At 34.4% G+C, this 27919-nt stretch overlaps 1 protein-coding gene across 4 annotated transcripts in view; it reads right to left on the bottom strand.

Annotated features, from left to right (window-relative positions):
- Window positions 1-944: 944 nt before the first annotated feature.
- Window positions 945-27919, bottom strand: part of LOC149089456 (uncharacterized) — a 90142-nt gene continuing 63167 nt past the window's right edge. For 3 of the 4 annotated variants that reach the window (XM_089238689.1, XM_089238682.1, XM_089238666.1), the window contains 10 exons: window positions 26450-26545; window positions 25020-25096; window positions 23948-24042; window positions 20691-20818; window positions 15836-15912; window positions 14138-15731; window positions 12071-12114; window positions 9024-9107; window positions 8470-8538; window positions 945-5407 (listed from right to left, as the gene is read on the bottom strand). In XM_089238689.1, coding sequence (XP_089094815.1) covers window positions 5372-5407; window positions 8470-8538; window positions 9024-9107; window positions 12071-12114; window positions 14138-15731; window positions 15836-15912; window positions 20691-20818; window positions 23948-24042; window positions 25020-25096; window positions 26450-26545 — 2300 coding nt within the window. In that variant the 3' untranslated portion in view covers window positions 945-5371. The remainder of the gene's footprint in view (window positions 5408-8469; window positions 8539-9023; window positions 9108-12070; window positions 12115-14137; window positions 15732-15835; window positions 15913-20690; window positions 20819-23947; window positions 24043-25019; window positions 25097-26449; window positions 26546-27919) is intronic. The other variant, XM_089238674.1, reaches the window with a different exon arrangement.

Below are 27919 nucleotides of genomic sequence, written 5' to 3'. Positions count from 1 at the left end.
GGATTATACAAATTTTGCTGCTCTGCTCCCATTCAACTAATTTTCTTGAACAATCATTCCTCAAATAATCTGCCGCCCCTCTGAACCCACTCCTGCCATAAATGCACCACTGCCTGCGTATTTACGGGGAGGGGGGGGGGCCTTAGCGGGCTGTAGCCCATGGTGGCAAGTTCAGAAGAGTGCAAATTTGAAAAATGAGTAGCCAAAAAATGATTGGAATGGAAGGGCCGCAAAATTTGCATAACCCTAAATAAATCTGCCTCTTCCGATACAGTAAAGGACTAGGCCGGTGAATGACCAAGAGTTTGCAGGCACATGTAAGGGAGAAAAAGTGTGATTTCGAGCATGAGCAAGCATGTGAATGACTAAAAGAGTTACCTACAGAGAGGGACCAGTTCCATGAATGACCTAGAGCATATGCAAGCATGCGAATAACCAAAACAGTGTACAAGCATGTGTGAGTGACTTAAACATGTGAACTTGAGAGCATGGGAGTGACCAAAAGAGTGACTTAGAGACACAGGTGTACTTGCAGGAATGGGAGGGAGGCCATGTGGGTTATATTACAGGGTGTAGAATTCAAAGAAAGAGTAGTGAAGTAGTAGACTAGAATGGGAGAAGGGCGGCAAAATTCAAGTAGCCCACACGTGGCAAAACCATAAATCCGCCTCAGATAGATATTATAGATATTGCACACACAAACTAGGGGCTGTGTGTGCAAGGCTCTTCATGTTTCCCAGGAGCTGCCAAATATGCTTCATTTTGTTTGATTGCATAGATTTCTGTTAGAGCATCCTAATCAGTTCTAGACAGTCTAACTGCAGGACAGGATGTGTGATCCTGAACGTCAGCTGGTGATTCTAATGGTGCAACTCAAAATTACATGTAATTAGTAAAAAGCATCATCTATATAATTGAAATTTTGAAACAAATTTTTTGATCGCAAAAAAGATGATTTATTCAAAGAAGTTCATTCTCAACAACACATTAGTTGTACTTAACATGCATAATTACAATAGAAACCATTTTTTTTATTAAAAAGCTATGAATCACACTGAAAACCCTTCAACAACATAAAAGTCACAAATTAACGAGATTTCATGCATATCGCTTAATAAAAACAACTATATATATAGGAAATGTGGTGAGGTTTTAACCAACCGTGTTCCATTCACCTACAACAATACTGGTTAGAATTGCATACAGAATAGTTTTCAGAAACACACAGTGGAATGCACACAATATGGAATCATGAGAAGAAATATCATGCAAATGAACAGCCCAATCCCAGTGTAAAATGCTAAGCCCAAATGAAGCTGTAGTAAGATGCTCGTCTTCCACTATTGAAGACAAGTCAAGGTCTACGGGTTTGAATCTGAACAAGAACATCAGAAATAAGTTCTTTACCTGCCGATCCTGGGGGAAGGGTGTTTGAAATTGCCGTACAGTGATATATATGACCAGAGTTGGTGTGGGATAAAGTAGTGCAAAATGCTGAAATGTACGATTACGAAAAATGGTTAAATACAGTCTAGCTAAAAGAAATTAGGAATGACTAAATAGAAACTTCGTAGATCGTTCCATCTGTTTGCGGCAAACAGAAATGTGTAGCACAAATATCACTCTTTGTAGATACCAAATAGCATCAGTTTCCATTGAATTCTTACCGAGATACATTTTGCCTTTTATATTTGGCCTTATTATCGGTGTGTGATAAAGTTTTTTTATTTTTAAAAAGCTATCGAAGAAAATGATGCAGAACACATATTTCGAGTGTTTGTCTTGGTTAAATGTTTATTTTTGGTTGGAGGGGTTGAGAAATTTCAAGATGGTAGAGAGGATGTTAAGGATACTTTAGCATTAGTCAAACTGGCTTGAACATTGAAGCTATTTGAGCTGCGCACCAGTCATTTTCTGCACACAAGGACAAATTAAACCAAGCCCTACAATTTATTGCTGATTCTGAATGGCAGCCTTTTTATACTTACTGGGAGGTTGGTGTGCTAATACCCTTGGTATGAGACTTCCTGGGGTAGCTATTTTTTTTCTCGTGGTCATGTCACTGTTTCTGTTATACCCCTGTCTCAGGAAAGTTTCTGACAAAGTTGAACTGGGTATCAAACTTGCGAAACCTCTAAACATCCTTTGGTACTTTAGGAGAGTATCTGATCGACCTGGGCTACCACCCCCTTTTTTTTGTTCTCGAAGTTTGTCTCTCTGGAGCAGCTCATGCAAAACAATTCAGAGCTTCGCAAGGGTCATATGTAGAATGAACCTAGATTTTCTGTATGACTGTGTGTGTTCTCTATAAAATCTACAAATTTAGACAGATTGTCAAAAAATTTTATATACAAGATGATTCTAAATCCATGTGACAAACTTTAAGAGGTGATATAAGACCCCTAAACAAGCACTTTCGGTTAGAATGTGTGGTCAAATAAGAATAGCAAAGGCAGTAGAAGGTGTTTTTAGAGAGTGCTCAACAGTACTTCACCGAAAGCAAATATAATATTTTTCTGATGGATTTCCTGCAAAAAGTACAATCAACCATTCGAGGGCACAGGGTATCATAATGTGGTAAGGCCTTCACATGGTGCAATCTGGGTGACGCAAATTCCATTACAAGTCATTATACCGATTGATCATTGTTTGGTGCAGAATAACCTTGATGGTCCTTGCACCAATAAAAAACAAACTCCAATCCAATCGTGCATATGCACCTCAAAATGGTTGATAGCACATATTACAGCAAATCCGTGGGAAAAATATATTTGTTTTTGAGTTGTTGAGTAGACTCTAAAAAAACATCCTCAACCACCTTAGCTATTGTGATTCGACCGCACACTCTTTGATCAAAAATACTTGTTTAGGTGTCTTATATCACCTCTTTGTTTGTCCCATGAATTTAGAATCACCTTGTATATACCAAATAGGACCAGACTTGAACGATAAAAGTTCATCAGAGCTGGGCAAATGCCTGAAAGGTCAAAAAACAATGGCAACAATGGTTTGTTAGCCCCTGCCTCAACAATAACTTTTTAAAAATGTCGAAGTGTGGAAATATTGCCAGTAAAAACAAAACTGTGAAGGAAAAAAAATGCCTTCCGAAAAGATATAAACAAGCTATAAACTTATAAATGAACAATTCGGAGATTTCGTATCAATTAATAGGGTTTCGATTTCACACATTATATTCATGAACTGGACTATTCACACTGCAATATTAAGTTCACATATAATTCACTACACTAAGGATTATGGGTTGACTTCTTTCACAAAGCAAAATTCACACGTGCAGATTCTAGACAAGTAATTATGGGGTACTCAGTTATGATTTGCATAAGGGCATATAGTTTACAATTAATTAAAGATTAATTATGATTAGTGATTTATTTTCCTTTATATTATTGTTTACACTATAGTTTCCCAAACTTATTGTTCTATCGCCTTCTTCTTTAAAATTGTTTTTCTCTCGTTGCCCCCCTCAAACTCAAGTGTGCTCATAGGATCCTATGTTATACCCATGTCTTCTATCGCCTACCAGGGGACAATCTTGTCCACTTTGGGAAACATTGGTTTACATGGTCCCGTTTACTGTGGATTATCGAGACTCTACTGTATAAAACTTCTATACAGCAATATTTTCATGCATCCTAACTTTACACTTGAGTTTATATCTTTTTCCCCAATTGTTGTCAGAAATGAGTTTTAACACAGCAACCCCAAAGTAAGTAGCTTTTAAATTTTGTCATTTCGAGTGTGTTTAGGCTCTTGATAAATCTGAACCTGATTTAATAGTTTCCTCGAGTTGATGAAAAAAAATTCTAGAGTTCTTCCATTTTTTTCAATAAGGGTTCGACTGCTTCTAGCCTGTAGACTGAAAAGGTTGTGCCTCCTTGATTTTGATAGGAAGAAAAACGAACAGCATACAAAAAAATAGATGACACTATTCCTAATAAAGTGAAAGCATAATTAAGAAAAAACAATTTAATATCATGCTTTTTCAAGTTTTGAAAAAGTTATTCTCCAAAAAAAATTGAATAAAGCCTAATTGAATGGAAGACTATTTCCCCTCAATCACCTGTTGTTTGAACAATGACTAGTGACTTCATTCAGCAGCGTCGCACGAATCAGCTTACCAACACCACCACCAAATAAATTCTACTTCCAATAGATTTTCCAGTAGAAAACTTCATATGTCATGTGAGAAGAATAAGTTAAAACTATATATTAAGCTAGTAATTAATTGTATCACATTGAGTACAGGGTTCCCAGCAAAACCTGCTTGATTTTTTTTTTTTTTGACTAAAACTCAAAAATTTACCTTATTAAAAGGACATACACAATATCAGCTTTGGTGAAGCGCTAATCCAAGCATTGGCAAACACAACATCTAAAAAAGACACATAATTCTAAACCCAAAACTTTCCAAATATTTCACACGTCTGTTTTTCTCACTTTTCCCAGATTTTTCTTTGACTTTAAAAAAAATATTTGCATATTGCCTTAACTTTCGCCAAATATTTAAGAAAATTTTTGACAATTTCTTTCATTTCTCTGATTTTCCAGGTCGTTAGGAACCCTGGAGTAACACAATCTCGAATATAAACTGATTTAGGTTATGCGATTCTTTATGACAAACTTTAACCTGGAAATAATATATTCCACCTTCATTTCATACACTGATATGGTGGTTTAGGAAAAACAATCACATTCTCGAGCCACATCAGGGTTTAAGCTACGGTCACATTTTTCACAAAAGAAAATCGTAGAATGCAAAAAAAGTAGCAGCCACTTTCACAAAAATGCGTACAGGAGGACGCAACGAGACGTCCAACCATCAAACATTACATTAGCATTGCAGCATTTTGCTAAAGCTTTTCCCCCCAATTTTCGCTTTTTTGCGAAAGGAATTTTTTTATCCAGCTTAAACCCTGAGCCACATACATATGAAAACTTGTATAGAGATGGAATTATTTACAAATAATGACCATAAATGCATAGCATATACAGATGTGGTAAGGGCACAAATTTTCTTGACCTTATTTACACAGATAACAATACTAATGCTTTTCGTTAGAAAGTGTAGCATACAAAATTTTTTCGGGTATTTACACAATCAACTGCATAGCACATAGTTTGACACAAACCAGGTGTGGCCATTTACAAAGGTAATTGCAGACTGCAGTTTTTTCTTTTTTCTCAGAGGGTAAAAATGCAACTTTCTCAGAGGTCAGCATTGTCTGTCTGTATGTCAAGTAAATGAGATTGGAAAGAAGTGAGAATAACACTCCTTATCCTTAGTCAAATCACTTTTCAGAAATGCTGGTGACTGATTTCAAATACAATTGCTTCACCGTATGGATTCGCTCTAACTGGAAGCAACAGTCGTCATGCCATTTATGATCTATCAATAAAATAAGAGAAAATAAGTACAACTCTGCTCCACCAATAGATGTAAAGATTACCTTTCAAGACTCTTACATCAAAAGGTTATCATTCAGGTAAAAAAATTTCACGAATAAATTTCTCTGACTTATTCATTCCATATGTTCCAGAAAAATTTTTAAGTAAATTTCCAGACTGTAATTTCAAAGTTTAACATTCACAACAACTTGTTTACCACACAAATAGATGAAAGTGATGATTACAACCCCTGGAAAAAAGTATTTAATCAGTCATCTGACCATGATGTGTTATTTCGTCATGGTAGCAGAGGGAAATTAAATAGCCAGATAGGTGGTTAATAAAAGAACAAGGAGACTGAGGTGATGAAAAAGAAATGTTTATTACAAACCAGTGAATGAACCAAATGAAATTGATAGTATGCGATTGTTAAACCCAGGAAAATAACATGTTTAAATCAGATAGACATCAGTTTAATTTAAAACAACAGCAAAAAACAAAAGTATAATGTTGGAGAAAAAAATATTTAATATTGAATTTACTTAGAGAATCTAATATTTGGTTGCGATAGTAACATACATAAAGGAAATGTTCTAGCACTGGTGCTTGCTTGGTTCCAGCACTTGGTTGCTGATAAGCCATTCAAATGGTTTATGTAGCGAAATGTTTCAAAACATGGCTAAATGTTACAAAATTAAAAACAACTTTAAATAGAGCATTGTACAATGTTAAAAGATAGGAAAGCATAAATGGAAAAGGCAGATTGATGAATAGTTTGCAAAACGTAATGTATCCAAGACCTGAATAAGTCAGAATGAATGACAGTCTAGATATCCATGTGAGTTAATTTGGGCACACATCATCAAAATATACACACTTTGCAACAAGTAAACATTCAATGATCAGAATCACCTTGGAGATTAGTGTATGTGACAGAACAGTTACGAATCTTTAAAAAAACAACACATGAGAATTCATTTGATTTGGTCTTACCTTTGCTTTTTAAAGCTATTTTTACAATTTCTAACATGGTTTTTTTTTTGTTGCAAATTTCTAATTTTTATATTTTGACTATGTTTGTTCCCAAATTGACACAAATGAATATTGATCATCTATATCACGGGTGCAGAAACTTGTATACAAAGAGTGATCATATGATCTGTATTTTATGGGATATTCCAGTCAGTTTTGGCTGTCCCAACCCTTTTAAAATGTCCCGTTTTTTTCTCTTATTTTCAACAAGGCTTAGCTGAATTTTTGAAATCACACTAACAAGAATTAAAATTACTTTTATGACATGTGAATTACATTATGATAATTATAACTGTCATAATTAATTACAGTCTTATAAATATAGTCATATGTCAAACATATAAATTTTTTTTTTGGTGAACTATATTTTGACGAAGTATTCTGCACATGGTGATTTTTCTGCAATTTTAGTGAAAGGTGGCAACTTTATTTGACTTTGACAATTTTTTTAGCTATAACTGGCAACTTCACTGGCTTTTTATTTTTTTGGCTGTAAATGGAAACTTTGCTTGCCTTTCACAATTTTTTTGTCTGCAACTGGCAACTTTACGAGTATTTGCATTTGAAATATTTTTTCATGAAAGGAATATGGTCAGCCTAGTTATTTATCGTGTCGTGCGTGTTGATAATTTTCTTCCAGAACAACTTTTGCAAGCAGGAGGTTGTGCATCCGATCTAAACTGTGAACCATTCTGAATGATCCAGGTCTTGTGCGTATACATTACATCTTGCAAACTATCGCTCTTCCATTTCCATTTGTATTTTCACATCGTTTAACATGGTCCAATATTATATTCAACGTTATTCTTAATTTCATGTTTGGAAACATTTCACTATTAACCATTTCAATTGATGAAAAAGCCACTTGAATGGCTTACCAATGATCAGATAGTGTTAGAGTATTTACTTTATGCTATCAAAAAATGTTTTTCTGAACACAGTTGTAATAGAATATTAGATACTTTATTCAAAACAAACTCGATATTAAATTTATTTTTCTCGAACACAATACTTTTGTTTTTCGTCATTATTTCAAATTCAACTAAAAAGCTAAAAAAAAAGCATCTATAACTCTATTATGGGGTTGTCATGGGTGTAGAAATTGTATTCCATTAATTTCATTTACTGGTGTCTGTAATAAATGTTTTTTTTCATCTCTGTCTCCTTATTCCATTACAAAATACTTTTTCCAGGGGTTTTATATCTATATATAATATTGATTTTCTCTATGTCACAACAATAAAGTTTTACGTTCAACTAAAAAAATATCAGGAGCAGATATATTTGGAATGTTTTGTGAAGCTTTTGGGGAAGAAATAATGATCCAGGTGAGCGTACTGTGATTGCATAAGGAGTTAAAAAACGGGAAGGATGTGCTTCATTTGCCTCTCTCTCTCTCTTGTCAGGGGCATCAAATTAGACTAAAGAGGTAATGGTGAACACAGCTCAAGTCATTTTATGCTACAAGATTGCTAAATTACTGCCAAATTTTTGAAAGAAGAGTATTCAGACTATCCCCCCCCCCCCATCTACTGTATATCCAAGATCTTTGCCCTTTGTGACTTTTTGCAATTTCCAGAACGTAAAAAATTAAAAATTGTGATGGCAACATTACCCTTGACAATACTTTTAAACAAATATCTACAGAAGCAATTAGAAGAGATTCTCTTCTAATGATTGGATGTTAGTGTTTAAGAAATGGGCAAGACAGATTAATCATGAAAATACCATGTTCATTTTCATGATTAATTACATGTATTCTAAAAAATAAAATAGGTATGGTTTTTTTTTAATATCAGCCCTAATATTGAAAACCCATCATTCCTGGCTGGCAGCGGTTTGATTTCCTTATGAGCAAAGAAAATTACCTAAAGTAACATAGAGTATTTCCCATTTAAAATAATACACACAGAACATGTGTGTGAAGAAAGCATTCACAACATTTTAAAAGTTTATATATATATTTTAAAAAAAAACTGCTTAATTCAATAAAATATTCATATTTTACATGTGGTTTAGAGGTGAACTCACATTTTTTGCAGCAGTTTTTATAAACTCCCTCCTCTTGCTTATATTTACCACAGGAAATTGTTCACCAAGCTGAAATAATAACCAATGGTAATAATATAACTATCACACATAAAATTGTAAAATAATACACATAAATAGCAGATACATAAAGCATTTTTTAGAGATCACGATTTTCACATGCATATTTCGCAAGATATATCGCAAGCAATACAGCTGAACCTTGTTGGGACAAACTTGTTTTTTTTTTTCTTCTTTGACTCTATAAATGTATGCAAAGATGCACTGTTTAGTAACATTATTTCTGATGAACGCAATGTGTGTTCCTGCTGCTCCAATAAAGTAATCAAAGTTCTACTGTATTGAAAATCATGAACGAGCCATTTACAGCAGTCTACCAAGTTCAACATCTAACGGCAATGTGAACGGTTTAAAGGTTAATAATACTCATGAAAATATTTCGTATTTGTTACCATCAAAGATATAATAGTTGATAAAATCTCATCTGAAATTTAAATATCAACAAATGAATTTACAGAAATTAAGAGTTATCTTGCCTTCTCTATAATCATCCGTAAGGTAAGATTTTCGGGATCAGATCCATGGATAATGTCACGTATTGATGCAAACAGATCTTCATCCTGAAAGCAGAATATAACAGAAAAAAATAAAAAAATTTCTAAATTTTGGGAATCACTGGTATCATGCAAAGTACAATAACATGGTATGTATACTTGACATGACATTATCAATTTGTGAATGATTTTTATTTGCAATGATTTCCTGCGTACAATCCATTTAAAAAACACTTGGACTTTTTAGTGCAAATTATAGGTCATCTGATTTTTTTGGGATGAAAATAAATATATTTTTTCTAAAATATACAAAAATTACATTCTTATAGATCAATGTTTCTCAACCGCTGGGCAGCGGCCCAGTACCGGGCCCTGACATCAGTCAAACCAGGCCGTGGATGTCCAGAGGTTGAGAACCACTGTTATAGATAACAGATGGCTAGTGAAAGCAAGCAGAACAATCAGTATTTCTCCCCTTAAAACAGAGCAGCAAACCCTTTCATTCCTTAAGATTTCATTAGTGGTGATAAAAATCACTGCCATGGTGCTAAACGCAAGATCTAACTTTGTTTTGAGTACATTCAAATTAAGAGGTTAATAGTGTTTCTATTTCACACAATGAACAGAAGCATCTAGTTTTTGACATTTCCAGGGCACCCACTGACTGAATTAGGACAAATGACAAATGTTTTGGTTATGGTTACCATAATTCAGTCAGATGAAATCATCCAACATGCAATGCTTGTTGATAGTACAATAAAAAAAAAAGGTCTTTAAACTCACAATCAATGACATCAATTTCAATACAATATATAATTTCTTAATTATCACTTAGTAGCTGTGCATCAAATCTTTCTTTGACATGTTCACGGCCCTACTTCAGTATACAGTGGAATTTGAATAATTTGAACTTGGTTAATTCAGATTTTTTTTGGATAACTTTGAATTTTAAGTTTTCTATTTAATTTTATATTGAAATTCTCTCTTTAATTCAAATTTTCCCCCAAATGTTGTGGATAATTCAAAGTTTGATTCAGATATGTCATTTGCAAAATGTCTGTTTCCTCAAAATCATCATCAAAGTTGCTTATCTTTCACAGTCACACTTTTCTTTATTTCATGGATTACTGATCTTTCCCAGAAAATAACATGTAGCTAAAATTTAAAAAAAATTTACAATGAACAAAATCTAAACTTTTTTTCACACACACACAGTTGCTTTTGTCTTTGCAGTTTTACTGGATTTAGGATGACTTCATTAGTACCTGTCAATGGCAGATGCATATGCTACTACTCAAGAAACACAAAAGTGTGCGTGTGTAGTAATCAACTTCTCTACAGACTTCGGAGGACTTAACAAGAATTGTTAAAAACTGGAGTGCTGTAATTCCAATCACCTGTCTGTTTAAAATGTTTTTAAGATTCATGCCTTACTATCATCATAATTCATTTGTTTTGGAATATCAATGTAGCTTAGCAATATTTCATCATGTCCAAACGAGATTCATAAGCCTGTTCAACTCTATAAAAGAAAAATTATGGTTCACTTACGGATGCGGTTAAAAAGGTAGAAAATGAAGTAACATTGAATCTACTGAAAAAGGCGAAAACAAATCTAAGAAAGCAACAGAGGTCCTTATTACTTGCAGAACCTACAAACATGTTAGAAAAAAATTTGACTGTTGAAGTTCAAAAATCGCATAGCTCATTCTTTAAATCAACCAAAAGATTTTGTACAATGTTTAAGAGTATCCAGAAGAAAACAAATGGATATACCAATTTTACAAATGAAATAGTTTTTGTGATCATTAACATTCTTTACAAACACTAATTGCAAAAATGAGGAAATTGGCATAGTGAGTAGGCCTAATACCAGCATTCAACACATTTTATATAATAATAATTTTTTTTTTTGAGTTTTTGTGAAAGTAGTTATCTTATATAGATGAATTGAGCAATTTGAATTTTGGATAATTCAAACTTTTTTGCTGCACTCTTGAGATTCAAATTAAGTTCGACTGTACCACTATTTAAATATCAGGAAGATTGACTGTTAGACCACTTTCAAAAGCACTGTGCAAAATGTGTAAATTACAAGGTCGAAAATAAGTCTAGAGGAATCAGATAGTTTCAACTGCATTGTCCACCCATTTTTTAAAGGGATTTATTTACATTTTGACTTTCCATTGCTAGCATGGTTGTTCTATGGTGGTTCTTGACAAATGAAGCACTTTTATTTCTAGCTCTTTGCAGAGCTTTGCAAACATTGTTTATGTTTTTCAATATCTTAATAATATGGAAAAAAATATAATGCTGTTGGGTAACATCAGAAACCCAAACCAAGAATAAGTACCTACACATCCAACTGCATTGTTATGCATGAAACTTTTGTTTTCCCTGTACACAAAATATATACTAAAATTTTGAATGATCAGTGTTAGTTACTATACAACGAATAGTAAAAAAAAAACACAAAGTAGTAAATATAAAACCTTAGCTCCATCCAGACAGAAGTGTTTGAAGACGATTCAAAACATTGATGATACAAAATGTGTGCGAGTTTTAAAATGATAAATGGTACACATATTTCCCAAATAACATGAAAAAATAACAAAATTTCTGCTTTGGCAGAATCATTAATTGCAATCTGCTATATTTGAATTATTAGGTGATATTTAGATTAATAACCTCTTTTCATGTACAAAAAAATTCAGTACTTTTTTTACAGGATTCAGAAAATAGGACAAAACCTGGGGATAATAGGACATTTTACCCAAAAATAAGACAAGTGCCCTGCATTTCATTCACTGCAGATCATTGGAGGAATTTTACCACTCAAAATTCACAATTTCAGATTATACATGTGGACATTGTTTTTTTTCTCAGAGAAGTGAAATTTACATGCATTGTAGAAAATTACAAAAATCTGAATACCTTCACTAAAAATTCAAAATCATTTATAAAAGCTTTGACAAACGTAAAATATTTCTGTATATAAAATGTTAGTTGAAAGCAGGGGAAGTACTTACACTGGGCACATCTTGCTCTTCATCAGCATCGAGTACTATTTCTTCTGAAAAATAACAATAAAAAAAAATGCAAACACAAAAATATTATCTAATCTTTAATATTACACAATCAACACTTGTTTTCACAATTAGTGAACTTGTTAGAACAATTAGTTTGTAAACTTAAAAGTTTGTAAATGAGAAAGGCATTCAACGAAACATGTTTGAGGTCAAAAGGAATACAGGGTTATCAGCAAAATCAGCTTAATCATTTCCCTGATCAAAGCTCAAAACTTTACCTGAATTACCCTCACCAAAACTCTGGAAGAAAGAAATATGATTCAAAATCTTAACCTTCCAAATTTGTAATTTTTGTTTTTCTAGTTAGGTTTTTCCCCCCTTCACAGAACATTTTTGTACAAGATATGTATATGTATAAACGGGACCGAAGAAGAATTTTTATAGCATTCCCGTTACAAATACAATGCCACAACAGGCAAATTGCCCAACTTCGCTACAACAACAAGTGAAACTTCGCTACAACAACACTCGATATAATGATAAATCCCTCTACAAAGATATTTTTCAAGTCTTATAGATATATGACATCATCATATGCAACAACTCTCAACATAATTATGCCACAAGGAATCATAACATACACATCCCACTCCAAATCAAAAACGAATATATGAGATGCAATCTAAATGTTGTTGGTCCAATGATGTGGAACAAACTCCCCAGCAGTTTCAGAAAACTTAATAGCCTTTCAATTTTCAGGAAACATTTAAAAACCTGGTTACTCAATGGAAACGCTGTTACAAATTAATATAGATATTGCAAAACATGTTCAATATCTATTTTGTATCTTCTATTTTTTTTTGCCCCCCCCCCCCCCCGTTTGGAATGAAGTCATGTATAATGCTAGAAATTGAGAAAAAAAAAATGTAGCCCTTCTTTCTTTTGGCTAAATTTATTTGTCATTTTAAGACCTCTTTATCATGGAGTTTATTGTTGCCAAACGTGGTAGTGGGAACCAGTCAGAGCATATAATTGCCCTTTTTTCCCTCTGCCAGCTCAACGACACTCACATAACAATAATCATGATGAAGTTTCTTTTTTTGTTCATTGGCATTGGTTTATGTAAATTGTCTGTTGGCCTCCATGAATCTGACTTTTTTTTGTCTGGTTTTTTTTTGTTTGGTATTCATCTGTGTTGTTGTGCAAATAAATCTATCTATCTATCTTCTTTGGAAATAGCTATAATGTTAAACTACACTGTCTTGATATAATTATAATCCCTCTACAATGATATTGTTTCTTGGTCCTCAGAGTATCCTTATATCAAGATTTCCGGACTCCGATACAACAAATTCTAATTCAACAAATTCCTTGATTTAACAGTTTTTTAATTCCAGGAAAATAAAAGTCAAATCCCTATTCCATGAATAAAATAATTATATTACCCTTGATATAAAAGATTTTTTTCGCACTCCTGTTTTTAATATATTTTTTATAATTTATTTATATAAGAAAGGGTGAGACAGCCTTTCATGTGCTTGTGATACTATGAATGCTATTCCTGTAGTCAGTGACATCTGAATGAACGCATCCAAATCAAAGGAAACTATTGAAAACTACATGAACTATTGAAAGGTTTCGTTAATACACAAATGCATACAATATATTTTTCGATTTGGGTCTTTCATAATTGAAGAAAAGAGCCCCAGAAAATGCTACAGCTCTGTCTTTCAACTTGTTAAAATGCTTTGCCTGCAACGACAGAAAGCAAATCATTGGCTTTTTAGTTGTGATCACGTGACACTTAACAGTCAAGGTGAATACACAAAGAAATAGTGCTCATCTAGGAGCCTTTGGCATACATAGTACTTATATTGCAGGAAATATCAATTTTATCAAATCAAAAATTCTAAAATGTTTGTTTGCCTTGCAGGATACAGCTTGTTAATCGAATCAAAATTGGTTAAAAATCTTTGTCTTGCAAGCCACTCATGATCTGAAGTGTGACTGTATAATACAACTGATATTGCAGTTGAATCTTTCATTTATGAAGTGAAAATAACTTACCATGTGCAGGCTTCTGAGAGGTAGAAGGCACCGGTCTTGGAAGAATGTTTTTGAAGTTAGATGAAGAGCTTGATGCTGGACTAACAAATACTCTCATCTGTGATGACTGTCCAGGAAGCCTCTGAGAAGACACCAAATCCATGGGATTAAGTGAACCAGATTTAATCTGTTCGAGTAGTGGATGGTTTGGAGGAATGAGAAATGTTACGCCTTGATTAGAAATTTTCAGAGGAGTTGAGTCATGAGAGGAACTCTGGTTAGATTGAACAAATTGTTCTTGAGCTTTTCGAACACCAGTATCTTCAGCTGATTTTGCAGTATTGTCCTCAAATGACCCAGCCTCTAAAGGATTCAGGCCCATTTGCAATTGTTCAGAGTTCTGAACTCTTAACCCATCATTAACAGCAGGCACTTGTGAATAATTTTCCGCTTGAAAAGTGATTTTACCACCCAGTCTGCTTTTGACCAAAGCTCTTGCATTAGCTTGAAGCTTACACAACAAAGGATTATTAGACTTGACAGGGCCTTTTACTTGACCAGCAGCTGAGGATGTGGATGGCAGATTTACAATACCGGTAGAATTTGCTGTCAGCTGGAACGAGTCTTCACCACTGATAGTAATTTGCTGTTCCTGTGATTTTGCTATGTCAGCCCGATTGCTGTTAATCAGCAAACCTAGCTGTGATTTCGTTATCGTGAATGTGGTACTACTCTGTGTCCCAGGAGTTGAAACATTTTTTTGACTATTTGATGAATGTGACTGGAATTTCAGTGGTTCTGTGACAGTATATTGCTGTCCTGGGGAGAGAGTAAAGCTATCTTTGTTCCTGCTATAATTTGAACCTTGACATAGTTTTTGTGGTACGGAAGAAGTGCTGTTCAGTCTATTAACAGTGACGGTACTGTGAGGAAAAATCTCATTCGTTCGAAGAGAAGGTAGAGTAGTTGATTCAAGAACTTCAGGACAACCAATGGAAGGAGACATAATTTTTCTGGATTGTAGAGAAGAGCTGTCCAATGTTAGAGATATAGAAGGTTTGTCTGAAGATACAACTGTATGCACTGGAGACTTTTTGGATGATGACTCCGCATCCACTGATTTCTGAGAAGGAGAATGGTGAACATCATAAGCCGCCAAAAAAGAATTATTTGGATCCATAATATAGTACCTAGTACCAGAGTTTGTTTTAAGTGTAGTAGAAGCAACAGTGTAAGGAGAAACAGGTGAGCCGCCTGCATATTTCAAAGTCTCTTCTTGAGAAATAACTGGTCTAGCAGATGGCCTGGATGAACTAATGCTCTTCCTTGCAGTTGAAGAATGAGGTTTGTTGGGGTTCGGTGCCCTTGAAGAGAACATATTCACATGCTGCGAGGCTGAAAGTATTGCTTTCTTCATCAATGGAGAAAACTGTTTCTTGGCAGTTTGGCTTGAAGAACTACTTGTCTTTCCCTTCGAGAAATTCACGGTTAGGTCACTAGTTCTCTGAGCTGTGGAGTAGGGATATCTTGAATCCCTTCCAGAAACAACAGTTAATGCAGCATATGGAAATAACTTTGACTCATCACGAAGAACTTCATCGAGATCCGATAAATTCTGAGAGAAAAAAAGTTAAAATAAAAATATTTGTAGAGGAATAAAAAAAAAACGACAACTTACATTATAATTGTTTTGAAACAAATGAACAAAGATCCACTTGCCTTATACAACTCAATCTTATCAAATCCTAATGGGAAATCTTGGAAGAAACTCTGAGGAAATTCTCGTATGGGTACTTCTGTAACAATATGTGTAACAGTATTTGTGTAATTATAAAAACATTTCAGTACAATGTAAAAAGGCAAAAAAAAACAAAAAAAACACTCATATAATCAATTCAATATAATAAGAAGAAAATCAACTTTTATTGCACGCTTTTTCCAATATTTTCATAAATATGTTTCATGCATTTCAGTGTAGTCAAGATTCTTTTATTTTCCCTGTATCATTAATTCCTGACATGTGACACAGAGGTGGTAGCACTGCATCATTAGGAAATTCTAGTAACACCGAAGAAAATCATCAGTCCGAGACTACATCAGGTGAGTAGACAACGTTTAAGCAACAGTGGTATGATGGATGCATCCATACAAGTTCAACATGTTGCAATTCATTTCCCATGCAAGGAAGATACTTTAGCAAATCAAATATTTTGTTGAATGGAAGTGGTGTACACTGACATACATTTTGATATCAACATTACCACCACTCACTCCCAAAACCTGGCACACCATTAGAATCCATTGCCTTGTTTCAAACACACCCCAAAGCAGAATATGCAGAAATCCGCCACATATGTTACAGAACAATCTGAAAGCATTTTAAGAAAAGTGTAGAAAACACCATTATGAGAATTTTTGCAGGAAAATATTTCCAGTCAGCTGAAGGCTCATTGCAGAACAGTGCAAAACATTCTGCTTTTGGGGCACACAAGTCCCTGCACACAACTGGTACTTGATAAATACAATTACAAACACAAAGGCCACGACAGTTAAATTGCTCAACGAGGTGGCTGAAAAAGAGGTGGCTCATAAAATATATATGGACGTCAATTATAACCGTCAATTACAATAAAATACAGCAACCCCAAGCATAAATCATAAGAAACTAATAAGTAATACTATATAATACACTGCCCATAAAAAAGATTATGGTTGTCTTACCATAGAGAAAAGGTTTGAAATAAGATACCATTGATAAAAGATTTCATTTGCTGAAGCATTTTCTGTGGATTGAAATTGAATCATGTATATTGTACCAGATTCACAGCATTTATCACACACCACTGTTATTTAAGCATTCTTCACTCAGTCAAATCTCATCTCAGATTGACCGAATTCTACGGTTGTGTATTCTACTGTTGTATCACCAATGGGGTTGGACAAACGGCAGGTCACCATAGCAACTAAAAAATTGGTATTGGCGCCCAAAATTTTTTTTGTGTAGTTACTAAATTGCAGACTGAGAGCAACACAAAATATGTTAGGAATTTATAGCAGCATATCTGCCAACATGAAAGAGGGTCACTATGCTCTGGGAAAGTCAAAAGAATCATTATTTTGGAAATTTTCTTTGGGCAAAAATTTTTTCCTGTTACCTAGATTTTTTTTTTAAGATTTGTCCAGCCCTGATATACAAATACCCACAACTCATATCCAAAGGTAATTTGTAAAGCACTGAAATAAATTAGAAATTTCTTTCTTCAATTCTCCATATATTTACTTCTTCTATCAAACAGTTGTTCCAAGCCCATACCAAATGATTTACATCCCCCATCAAATATTTAAGTTGCCAACTTTGTTTATGCTTCATTTAGTTCTTACAGTGGCAATGATGAGATATCTGGCCTAATTTAATGTCTTTTATTTTGGCATTTCCAAGATATCTTGTGTCTTTAAAACTGTTTATTTTGGCAATGCCGAGCGCATATACTGTTGTAAGTTTTATTTTCCTGATAACATGTGTTTTCCATCCTCTCAACCTGTCAGATCAACTACCAGTGGACAGAGTCAGCTTTTATTCAAATTTTGATAACAGGAGACACTGTTTTTTCTTATTTACCTTCGGAATAGTGTAGCAATATGTGTACAATATAAAAAATATATAGAGTATTTTTCTTCCTTGTTTTTTTGTATTATTATTCTCAGTGGGGCACTTATCAACTGTACAATATCGGAAAAAAATATTTCTCTTGAAAAAAAGATGACATTTTACAGAGTTTAGTGATTTCCACTGTTACAGTTATAATGTGAATCAGGGAAATTTTAAAAACTACTTAAAAGGGACAAGCAGGGATGGGATTGCTGTTGACTCTTTTCGGAGCAGTAAATTTAGTGTTTTGGAGCAGCAATATGTGAATTCGGAGCAGTGCACAGAATCATTTTGTCAAAAATGAAAATTTTTTGAACCAAGATAATCAGATTGTTCAATTTTGAACATTTTAAACAGTTATAGGGTTTCTGCGTCAAAAATCAGTTTTATATGTTTGATAAAACTTGCATCCACTTATAGGGACGTAAAAATTAGTCATAATCCAAGCTGGGCGCAAGAAGAAAAAGTTTACAAATCAAACAAATAAGCAAACATTAAAAAAAAAAAAAAAAAAAAAAAACCATGACATTTTGTAGACTCATGACTCTGTTTCCCTCCATTTTCTCAAGAACACTACACATTTTTTTCTTTCTGTGTTTTCAGCACCCAACTTGCCCACTTTCGATGTCTACAAAGTTTTTTCTCTTTATCCCCATTTCTATCATTTTTTCTGCAGTGTTCAGCATAATTTTTGATGATGACAACTGAATTTCCAACTCCCTTTCTTCTGCTTTTAGTCTTTGATTCTCATCTGGTCGTGGAACTTTCTTATCAAAAGCTTTTTGGTGCTGAAGTCTGTCTTGGTACTTCTGACGCAAGCTGTGAACAGCTTTCAGAAGATTGGCATTGACATCAATATCTATAGCATTTTGAGAATGCTGTACATAAGATTTTATTTGCCTAATGCCATTGATACTTTCAATCGAAAGATTTGATCTATGTTGCAGGAAATGTTTGTTTATACTAAAGCCCCTCTCGCAGTCCGCATTTCCATGTGGGCAAGGCTTTGACAAGCACAAGCAAAATTTTGAACTTTGCACTTCCATCCAAGTTTTTCAGATCAAATATAGATCCCCAATACTTATCTAACCTTTGATAACTCGCATGTATATCTTCACACTGAAGAGAAATCCATTCATCCAAGAGAGCAGGGGAATCCGAAGGACGAACTTGCGGTAGCTTCGAAACAATGTACTTAATACATGATAATGAAGAGTTTTCCAGTCGGAAAATGGGATGCAAACCGTCATTTTTTCCAGCATTGGAAAAAAATGATAGACTAGCACCTAATAGAAATTTTTTGTTGAGAACATTCCCCCTACTCAGCAAGATTGGATTCTATTTCAGCACCAACAACCACATTTTTCCTCCAGTTCTCACTGCTTTCTATAGCTAAATTCTGAAGCTCATCAATTCTAACATTCTGAATATGTTCAGATTTCAGGAAATGTGCCATAATTTTTCTAACAAGAGCTCCTAGCTCGTCATACAAAAGAGGTCTGAGGGGCTCTTCTTTTTCAAATAATGTCAGAAAGCCATTCAAAAGTTCTGATGCTTCTTTCAGAAACAAAGCTTTCACCAAAACACTTTTATCTGAAAAGACTTCCTGGATTTGATGCAGTCGAGATGAGTCTGATCTGGACTCCTTACTTCTGAATCAATGCTGAATTATCTCTTTCATTAATTCTGGAATTATTTCCTTTATTAATTATTTCTTTTACTAATGCTGAAATTATTTCTTATTAATTTTGGAATTACCTTTCATTAATTACAGAATTATCTTTAATTAATGCTGGATTTATAACTTTCATTTATTTTGCAACTGATCTCATCAAAACTAGAATTTTTCTTTCATTAATTTCAAATTCTTTCACTTTAATGCTGTAATTATCATTCATTAAAACTAGAATTTTTCTTTCATTAATTCTGGAATTCTCTTTCATTAATGCTGGAATTATCACTTTTATGATTTTAGAATCATCGCTTTCATTAATTTTGGAATTATCTCATTGATGCTGAAATTATTTCTTTCATTTATTATTTTAAACTCCTATTTATGCCATAAGAAAATAACGGGGGATTGTGCGTGTTTTCACTGAGTCACGTGATCTTCTGACAAATGATGTTGCGAACGGCGTTCTCAGCACTGCCAAGGCGAAGACCGCTGACGTTGTACTACCTCCAGTTCGATAGTGCAAACATAGTGCATCCGCATTTTAGATTCCAAAAACCTGCGTCGTCTGCGATAGGTTAAAAAACCCGAACTTTTTTTAGCTCGAAATTCAATTTTTTAATCAATCGGAGACGACGCGACTTTTCAGAATCTGAACGCACTATTTTCACACCCAAATGCAGGAAACCTTAGCAGAACCGGTTATCTTGATGAATTCTACAAAAAAACCGGAACATACACAAAGGTTTTCTATAAGTTACAGTAGCAACGCCGAGGTTGACGTCACAGCATGATTCAAATGACATCATCAAAAGCGAAAGTTGAAGAGGGAAATTTTGGAGAACCTCGAGATTGGCGCAAATTTTCTCGGAAAATCAACGTTATGGCGCAGTATGTAGCAGGAAATTGCTAATGGCGCAGCAATCCCATCCCTGGACAAGTAACTAGCATCTTTTCTATAGTTCAAGCCGGCTTTACGGTTTTAAAAACATACTTTGATATAAAATAGGTTAGTATTTTCACATTGCATCATTTCTAATCTACAAAGTGCTATTTATTTTACGTAGTTTCCATCATTAAAAGCCATCACCAATTTTTTAACAAGCATTTGGGGTGTACACTTTGTCCCCGAAAACAAACATGTTGAAAATTTGAATAACAAATATAAAAAAACTAAGCATTATTGTCTGCATCTGAGAAACAGAGTTTAAGTTGATAAACATCATATAAAATGAAAAAAAAATTAGACTCACGTTTCACCATAATGGGTGAACTCAGAAAACGCATCACCATTTTTGCCAACATGTGTATTTTCATCACATTTTTCAAAGGAGTCAGTCCAAAAATGAAGGAAATCCTTCTCGTTAAATCTATCCCAATCCTATAGAAAGGAAATTATAATATAAACTAAAAATGCTCTTTCAAAAAGTGTCAAGTTACAGAAATAAAAAAATTATGAATTGACAGAAGAACAGTAGACTCTCGATAATTTGGATGTGTGCTAATCTGGCCTGTCCAGTAATCCCGTGATTTTAGGGGGGAGAGGGATTTCTTTGCCATGTCACTTCATGTCTGTACGCATACGTTTATGTTCTTTAAGTAGGCCTTTTCAACTAACTTCCAATAATCTGCCAATTTCGGTAATCCAGCACACACCCTGGTCCGATATGAACCAGATTAGAAAGAGTCTACTGTAACTTCTTTTTTTTTGATACAGTGATCTCTTTTTATTATATCAATCGTGCATGAAGGGGGACGGCTCTTGAACTTTGCCACCCACGCGGCCGCTGCTTTAGGAGGGGCACAAAATTTGAGTTGAAAAAGCAGTAAAAAAAGGCTTTGACAACCTAAAACATGGTGCTGGATGACATTAAAATAAGGTCCCACGCAGGTAGATATTTTTTTCTCAAGCTGCCCCTGCGTGCATTTCTTATAAGATGAAGGAAAAAGTACTATACACTGAAAAATATATTTAACAATGACTTAATCTAGGATTTAATATTAGATTACAATTAGCAGTTCTTATAAAAGACATATGCGATTGCATGAATCTGGTATGTTTTGTGAAGTGTCTCTTCAGAGGTTCTGTGTCGTTAATAATGGAGAGAACATGATTGAAAACCACTTGGAGTCATTGGCATGTGGTTGCAAATCTACATGCAATTTCTCATTTCAGTTTCAGTGTGTTTTTATTTGTTGGGAGCTCCATCTTTATTATTTTTTTTGACAGAACACATGAAAAAATTACAAAATAAATTCCACAAAGGGACAAAAGAACACAAAAAAACATACCCACTCATGTTGTGTGATCACTAATACAAATACAAATACCACGCCACAACAGGCAAATTGCCCAACGAGGTGGCTGACTTAAGAACATCATGGATCCCCGAGCCATTTTTTGGAGGCCCTACCTACTACTGCTACACCACCACACATGCGCTCCACCCACACCCCCCTGGAACCCCCCAACGAATCGGTACATGCGGGTATGTGCGTGTACATGTAGTGAAACCTGACGTGAAGTTTTTTGTTTCTCTGTAATGCTTGTTATGTGTAGTGCTGCCATCTGCCACCAGTTTTTCTAACTATGAGTGAAGTGTTATGATTGAATGATTTATCGTTGTAGGACTGTTGCTCTCTGTGGCGAGACTTTTTAACGGGGAGATCGGCTTGCATTTGCGCCTTGAAGTTGGGAACCACAGAAAACCAACTTCAGCCGACCACCACTGTGGGGTTCAAACCAGGATCCTCGCATCGCGAGTCTGTCACTATAACCACTCGACCACCACAGCGGCTAAGGGACTTAGTCGCTTTCGCACAGCAAGTTAAAGTGGAATTTTGGTTAATGAGTGATTAGAATAACGAACAAATATTTCGATTCAATATATGAGCAATGACTTTCGTTATGAGTAAAAATGTTGCGCTTTGTTTATTTAGCTAACATCACAACTGAGCCGATGGTTTTCTGCTTTCCACGTACTGTGGGATTGTGAATAACATTCAATAAACCCAGGTCAGCATGCTTCACTCAGAAAATGAACACACGTGCGAGAGTACTATTTATGATATCAATAACCACATGTATGTGTGCTTGAAGTTTTTTTTATTTTTTCTGCTTGGAGAAAACAGTGGGTATTATTGGCGCTGTGGTGGTCAAGTGGTTATAGTGACAGACTTGCGATGCGAGGATCCTGGTTTTGAACCCCACAGTGGTGGTCGGCTGAAGTTGGTTTTCTGTGGTTCCCAACTTCAAGGCGCAAATGCGAGCCGATCTCCTCGTTAAAAAGTCTCGCCACAGAGAGCAACAGTCCTACAACAATAAATAATTCAATCATAACACTTCACTCGAAGTTAGAAAAACTAGTGGCAGATGGCAGCACTACACATAACAAGCATTACAGAGAAACAACAAAACTTCACGTCAGGTTTCACTACACGTACACTCCCGTATGTACCGATTCGTTGGGGGGTTCCGGGGTGTGTGTGGGCGGGGCGCATGTGTGGTGTAGTAGTAGTAGGTAGGGCCTCCAAAAAAAAATGGCTCTGGGATCCATGATGCTCTTAAGTCAGCCACCTCGTTGGGCAATTTGCCTGTTGTGGCGTTGTATTTGTATTGAACGTGACTTTGAAAAGCTAGCTTATGAACAGGAACCACCAGTTGTCGAAGAGATTGTGTCTTTGAGATAGACCATCGGATTGGAGGTGAATGAGAACAAAATTCGAGAACTAACGAGCAGGAGTTGACCACAGACAAACTGATGAATCTGCATTGAGCTTAACAAAAAGAGCTGATGGACAGTATCTTGTCTGAGGAGGAGAAAGGAAGAAATTAGGTGTCCTTGAAGTTCATGTGAGATTGAAGAGATGTGTGGAATGTGGGAATCTGTGCAAAATTTTGTAGAAAAGAACAAACCAAATAAAACTGTAGCAGGGCAAACAATAAATCTGGCCAACGACAATTAAATTGACAAGAAATCCTGAAAAAGAGGCAAAAACATGTGTCATTGGATAGTTTTTTTTTTAAAGCTGGTACAAAAGAAATAAATTTGCAGACAACAGCGAGTCCGTAAATTGCCCTAAATGGTAGTTAGTCCTCCTCTTTTTCATTGTTTAGGGTAAGTTAATATGTAAACATTATTATATTGTATGTGTATTTATGGTGTTATTGTATTATTTTATCATAGGATTATTGTATTGTTATGCTATCATTGTCTTGTACTATTGATTGAATGTTATTTTTATTATTAATTTTTATGTGAATGAATAATTGTGGAATGAATTATCCAAGTTATTTCATATGGGGAAGTTTGATCGGACATACGAGTGATTCGGAAAATGAGCATGTTCACAGAACAAATTATGCTTGTTAACCAAAGTTCCAATATATTACAACTAAAATGTAGGCATGATAGCAGTATTCTTCGATATGGTCTTTATGCAATATTGTAACCAACCAGACTGGGTACAGAAAAATTCAAATAATAAAAATAGGAATATTCATTCATACCTATATAAAAATTCTAGCCTAATTCGATAGTTTATTGAGTCTTCATCAAAAGGAAACCCATCAAATTCCAGAATGTTCCTACGAATCCTTGATTTCTGGATAGAAAAATAGAAAAAAAAAATAGATGAATAATATAAAGTTAGCAGTACTACTCTAGCATGAACCACATTTTTTTGGCAGAATTTTCAGTGTATGCATACACATAAGAGGATACAGGGAGGGAGAGTTCCCTACTGTTCCCCTGAAGCTACCCCACTATGCTAATAATTAAAAAAATCATATTAGCGTACAGGGGAGAGTGTAAGTAGAAAATGTGTTTCTGTTCACTATTGATCATTTAGTCCCTCCCCCACTGAAAAGCCCGATTCTACTTATGGGTGCACACAGACAAGTACAGGAGTGGAGGAAGGAATTCTCCCTGACTTGAGAGCAATTATTAAAAAACGAGTGACAAGGATAAATATTTTTATGTGGAGTAGTGGCACACATAAGCAGGAGTCTGTTCAGACTTTTTTGTAGGGTCCTGTTTTTTGTGGAAATTTTCCTCATTTTTGTGAATAATTAAGAAATTTTGTGGGAAGTGAAATAATCTAGTTAATTTATCACAGAAGAAATGAAATGACCAAAAAATTATGGTTTCATTAATTCATATTTTGTGAAAGGTCAGTTTTTTAGATTCAAATTTTTGTGAAGGTCTATATTCAGATCTGGAATTTTCTGAAGGGTCCAGAAAATGGACCCAAATTTTGGCTGAACAGACCCCTGATAAGGTTTCTGCTCTTGATATTGGTATGGGTAAAGAAAAGGTTCATCAACATCTGTAAGTGAACAATAAATTTCTATTCGACTGCTTATCAGCTTGTATGTGTACAGAATGTACTTGTAAACATTAATTAACATGTAAGAAGCTATTTTTATAGTAGAGTATGGTAAACAAATTTATAATGAAGACATTCAGTTGTACTTTGCTGAACTTGATAAGTAAATATTCTGCTTTCAAGCCAAAAGGCATGCACTCAGAATGATTTGATGCATATATATACATTTTACATAAGAATATAAAAATACTCACAGCACCATCTCGAAGATACAGAAAATTATGAATCAATTCCAAGTCTTGATTACCAAGAGCAACAACCATAAACTTCACTAAGGAAGAAAAACATTGAAAAAATTTATAAGGACACAAATTATTATTTACATTGTTATTTATGCCCCAGCATGATATTTTGACCACTCTCATAGAACTGCACAGAAGAAAAATTATAACAAGAAAATTCTTAATGCAAACTTCACAAAAGACAACACATGTACTGTAATTCTTGGCCTACCTATTGTGGCACTTCTGTTTTTTGGGAAAAAAAATTGAACAATTAGTTCTCAAAATTAAAAATTAAAAGGACAAGGTGCATGTGTGGTTTAGTAGTAGTACTTTTCAATATTAGGACCGTATATACAGTGAAACCTTGCTATAACGATACTTGATATTATGATAAATCCCTCTACAACATTTTTCGAGTTTTATTTGGAAATGCCTATTGTCTTATGTTAAACAGTCTCCTGATATAACAATAATCCCTAAATAACCATATTTTTTCTTGCTCAGCAGAATATCATTATATTGAGATTTTATTGTGTATACAATTGTATAGAAAATTCTTAGAGGAATGTTTAAAAGGTGCATGTATAACAGTAGTAGTATAGTATTTCATCATCAGTGAGCTCTTTAACACTGGTGATATGGGCATCTACATTCAGTTAGTCTTGAAAAGCTATTCATTCAAGAACTTTAGCACTTCATTCTGGAAGAGCTCCTACCATGAATTCATCAGATAAAGCTTTTGATGTACAATGTTACTTTATCTATTTTTTTTTAATTCTGCATGGCGGAATAAAAGGGCAAGAGTGCAAGCAGATACATCATTCTATACAGTAATTGAGAAGTGCACTGTGACAGGGACATTAATTTTATATTTCCACATTCAAAATGACTCTACTATAAAAAGTTGTCTTCTGCAAATGAATAAATGAAAGAATGGGTAAAAATGACAAATATAGAATTATATGATTAAGTAATACAGGGCTTGACAAATCGAAAGAATATTTAGGTGCCAGCTAAATTTCTTAGGAGTCCATGGTTTCTTGCTCAAGAAAAACAGTCCTAAATAATGTTTACTTTTATGTTTCCCATGCTACAAGACAAAGTGTAACGAAATCAGAAAATTTTGTGTCATCCATAGACTCCAATTTAGAGACTTACTCCGATTTAGCAACCATATTGAAAAAAAATTTTAGGAGCCAATAACAATTTTCTAGTTGCCATGGTGACCTGTATTTGTCAAGCTCTGAAGTAATGTGTAAAAAGATTATATATAGCTTGGTTCCCCTTTGGAATACTTGTTTGCCACCCCCCCCCCCCCTTGCAAGAGATTTCCAGCTACAGCCCCAGAATAAAAAATAAAAATAACATTGAAAACAAATGTATCGGGAAACATTACTAACCATGACTGCATTCTTCCAGTTTACCTATGCCACTACACAGTTGCCTAGGCACAGTTTGGGTCGATGAATTCCTGCATTCTCTTGAGCTTGCTGGCGCTAAACAATTATATAGTAGAACTTGGTTAATTCAAATTTTGGATAATTTAAACTTTCAGAACTTCCTCTCTTTAGTTTTGTCATTTAATGTAGAAATTTAGAGCCTATTCTATCTAATTCAATGTTAAATTCTAATTTTTTCAAATATTTTTGAGAATTCAAAATTAGAGAAGAAAATTGTGATTTCAGTACATGGAGCAAATGTAGACAACTGGGAAAAATCCACAAAAATAGGAAAAAAGATAAAAATTCTGATGTTTCTAGATTTTGGCACACAATGGGTACTTTTTTTCGACCTTAACTTCTGGCTCTCAAACAGTCATGCACACATTCTGTCCACTGATCAACATGTAAGTAATTGTCACGCCAGTCCTAACGATAACCCCAGGTTTTATGACAACTTGGGATAAAAAAATGTACACATCTTCCTTTGAAAATAGCCCTTTGTATGTCAGAATTCAATTTGCTTTTATTGTTTAGTGTTTAGCAACTTAGTTCGAAAAAATTACCAGTTTTGATGCTCAGGAAACCAGCAAAACCCCATGATCTAAATTTGTAAAAAGATTATCCGTACCAAATAAATCAACCAAAATTGTTTGCATGACTAGTGAACAATTTCAGAAACAACAGTCTGTATAGAATTAAAAATGCAAAATTGTGTTAATTTTTAGTTTTTATAATTTAATGCCTATTTCAACACACACACACACACACATTGTTCAGCCAGAATGCATCACCATTGCGTACCACTTGATAATACTTATAATTTGGGTGTTTAACCTCTGGAAACAGATTTCTTCACAGAACAGTTTCTTCTAACAAACTCTAATGAATACATTTCCTTTATACCATACAAATGATTAGCAAAATTTGGGAAACAGTTTTATAACTGATGATATCAGTAACTGTTTCCATAAATCTGGTTTATGAGCAAGGTAGAAAAATTCTACAGTAATGTCGATTCAGGAACGGTAGAATAATGTAGCAGCTAAGATCAATTATTAATCCCATATGAATATTGATGACTTGGTTGCAATTTGTAGTCATTTTATGGATGCAGTATAGATTAATTGGATGATTTGCATTTTTAATAATTTGGACTTTTTTGTTGTTTTCATAACCCTTCAAGAGGCAATTAGAAATCACCAGACCCTCCTTCAATATACCATATCCTTTTTAATGAAGTAGGCGCTTTCTTCAGATTTTCAGCAGATGCAAACTAAGGGGGTATAAGGAAAAATTTTCCATTGATAAATTGACTTTACAAAATATCTGGGCTTATCAATACTAAAATAAGAGGCTTTTGCTGAGGTGAGATATTTTGTCATTGCAACTTAAAGGGTTCGAATTAATCAAGTTTGACAGTATGTCAAT

Source organism: Pholcus phalangioides, unplaced genomic scaffold (assembly GCF_987345545.1).
Source record: "Pholcus phalangioides strain wild (caught in Gottingen) unplaced genomic scaffold, Ppha-v1.0 ptg000002l_1, whole genome shotgun sequence".
NCBI classification, from domain to species: Eukaryota; Metazoa; Arthropoda; class Arachnida; order Araneae; family Pholcidae; genus Pholcus; species Pholcus phalangioides.
The sequence above is the reverse complement of the archived record's forward strand: the minus strand, read 5'-3'. Positions and strand labels throughout refer to the sequence as shown.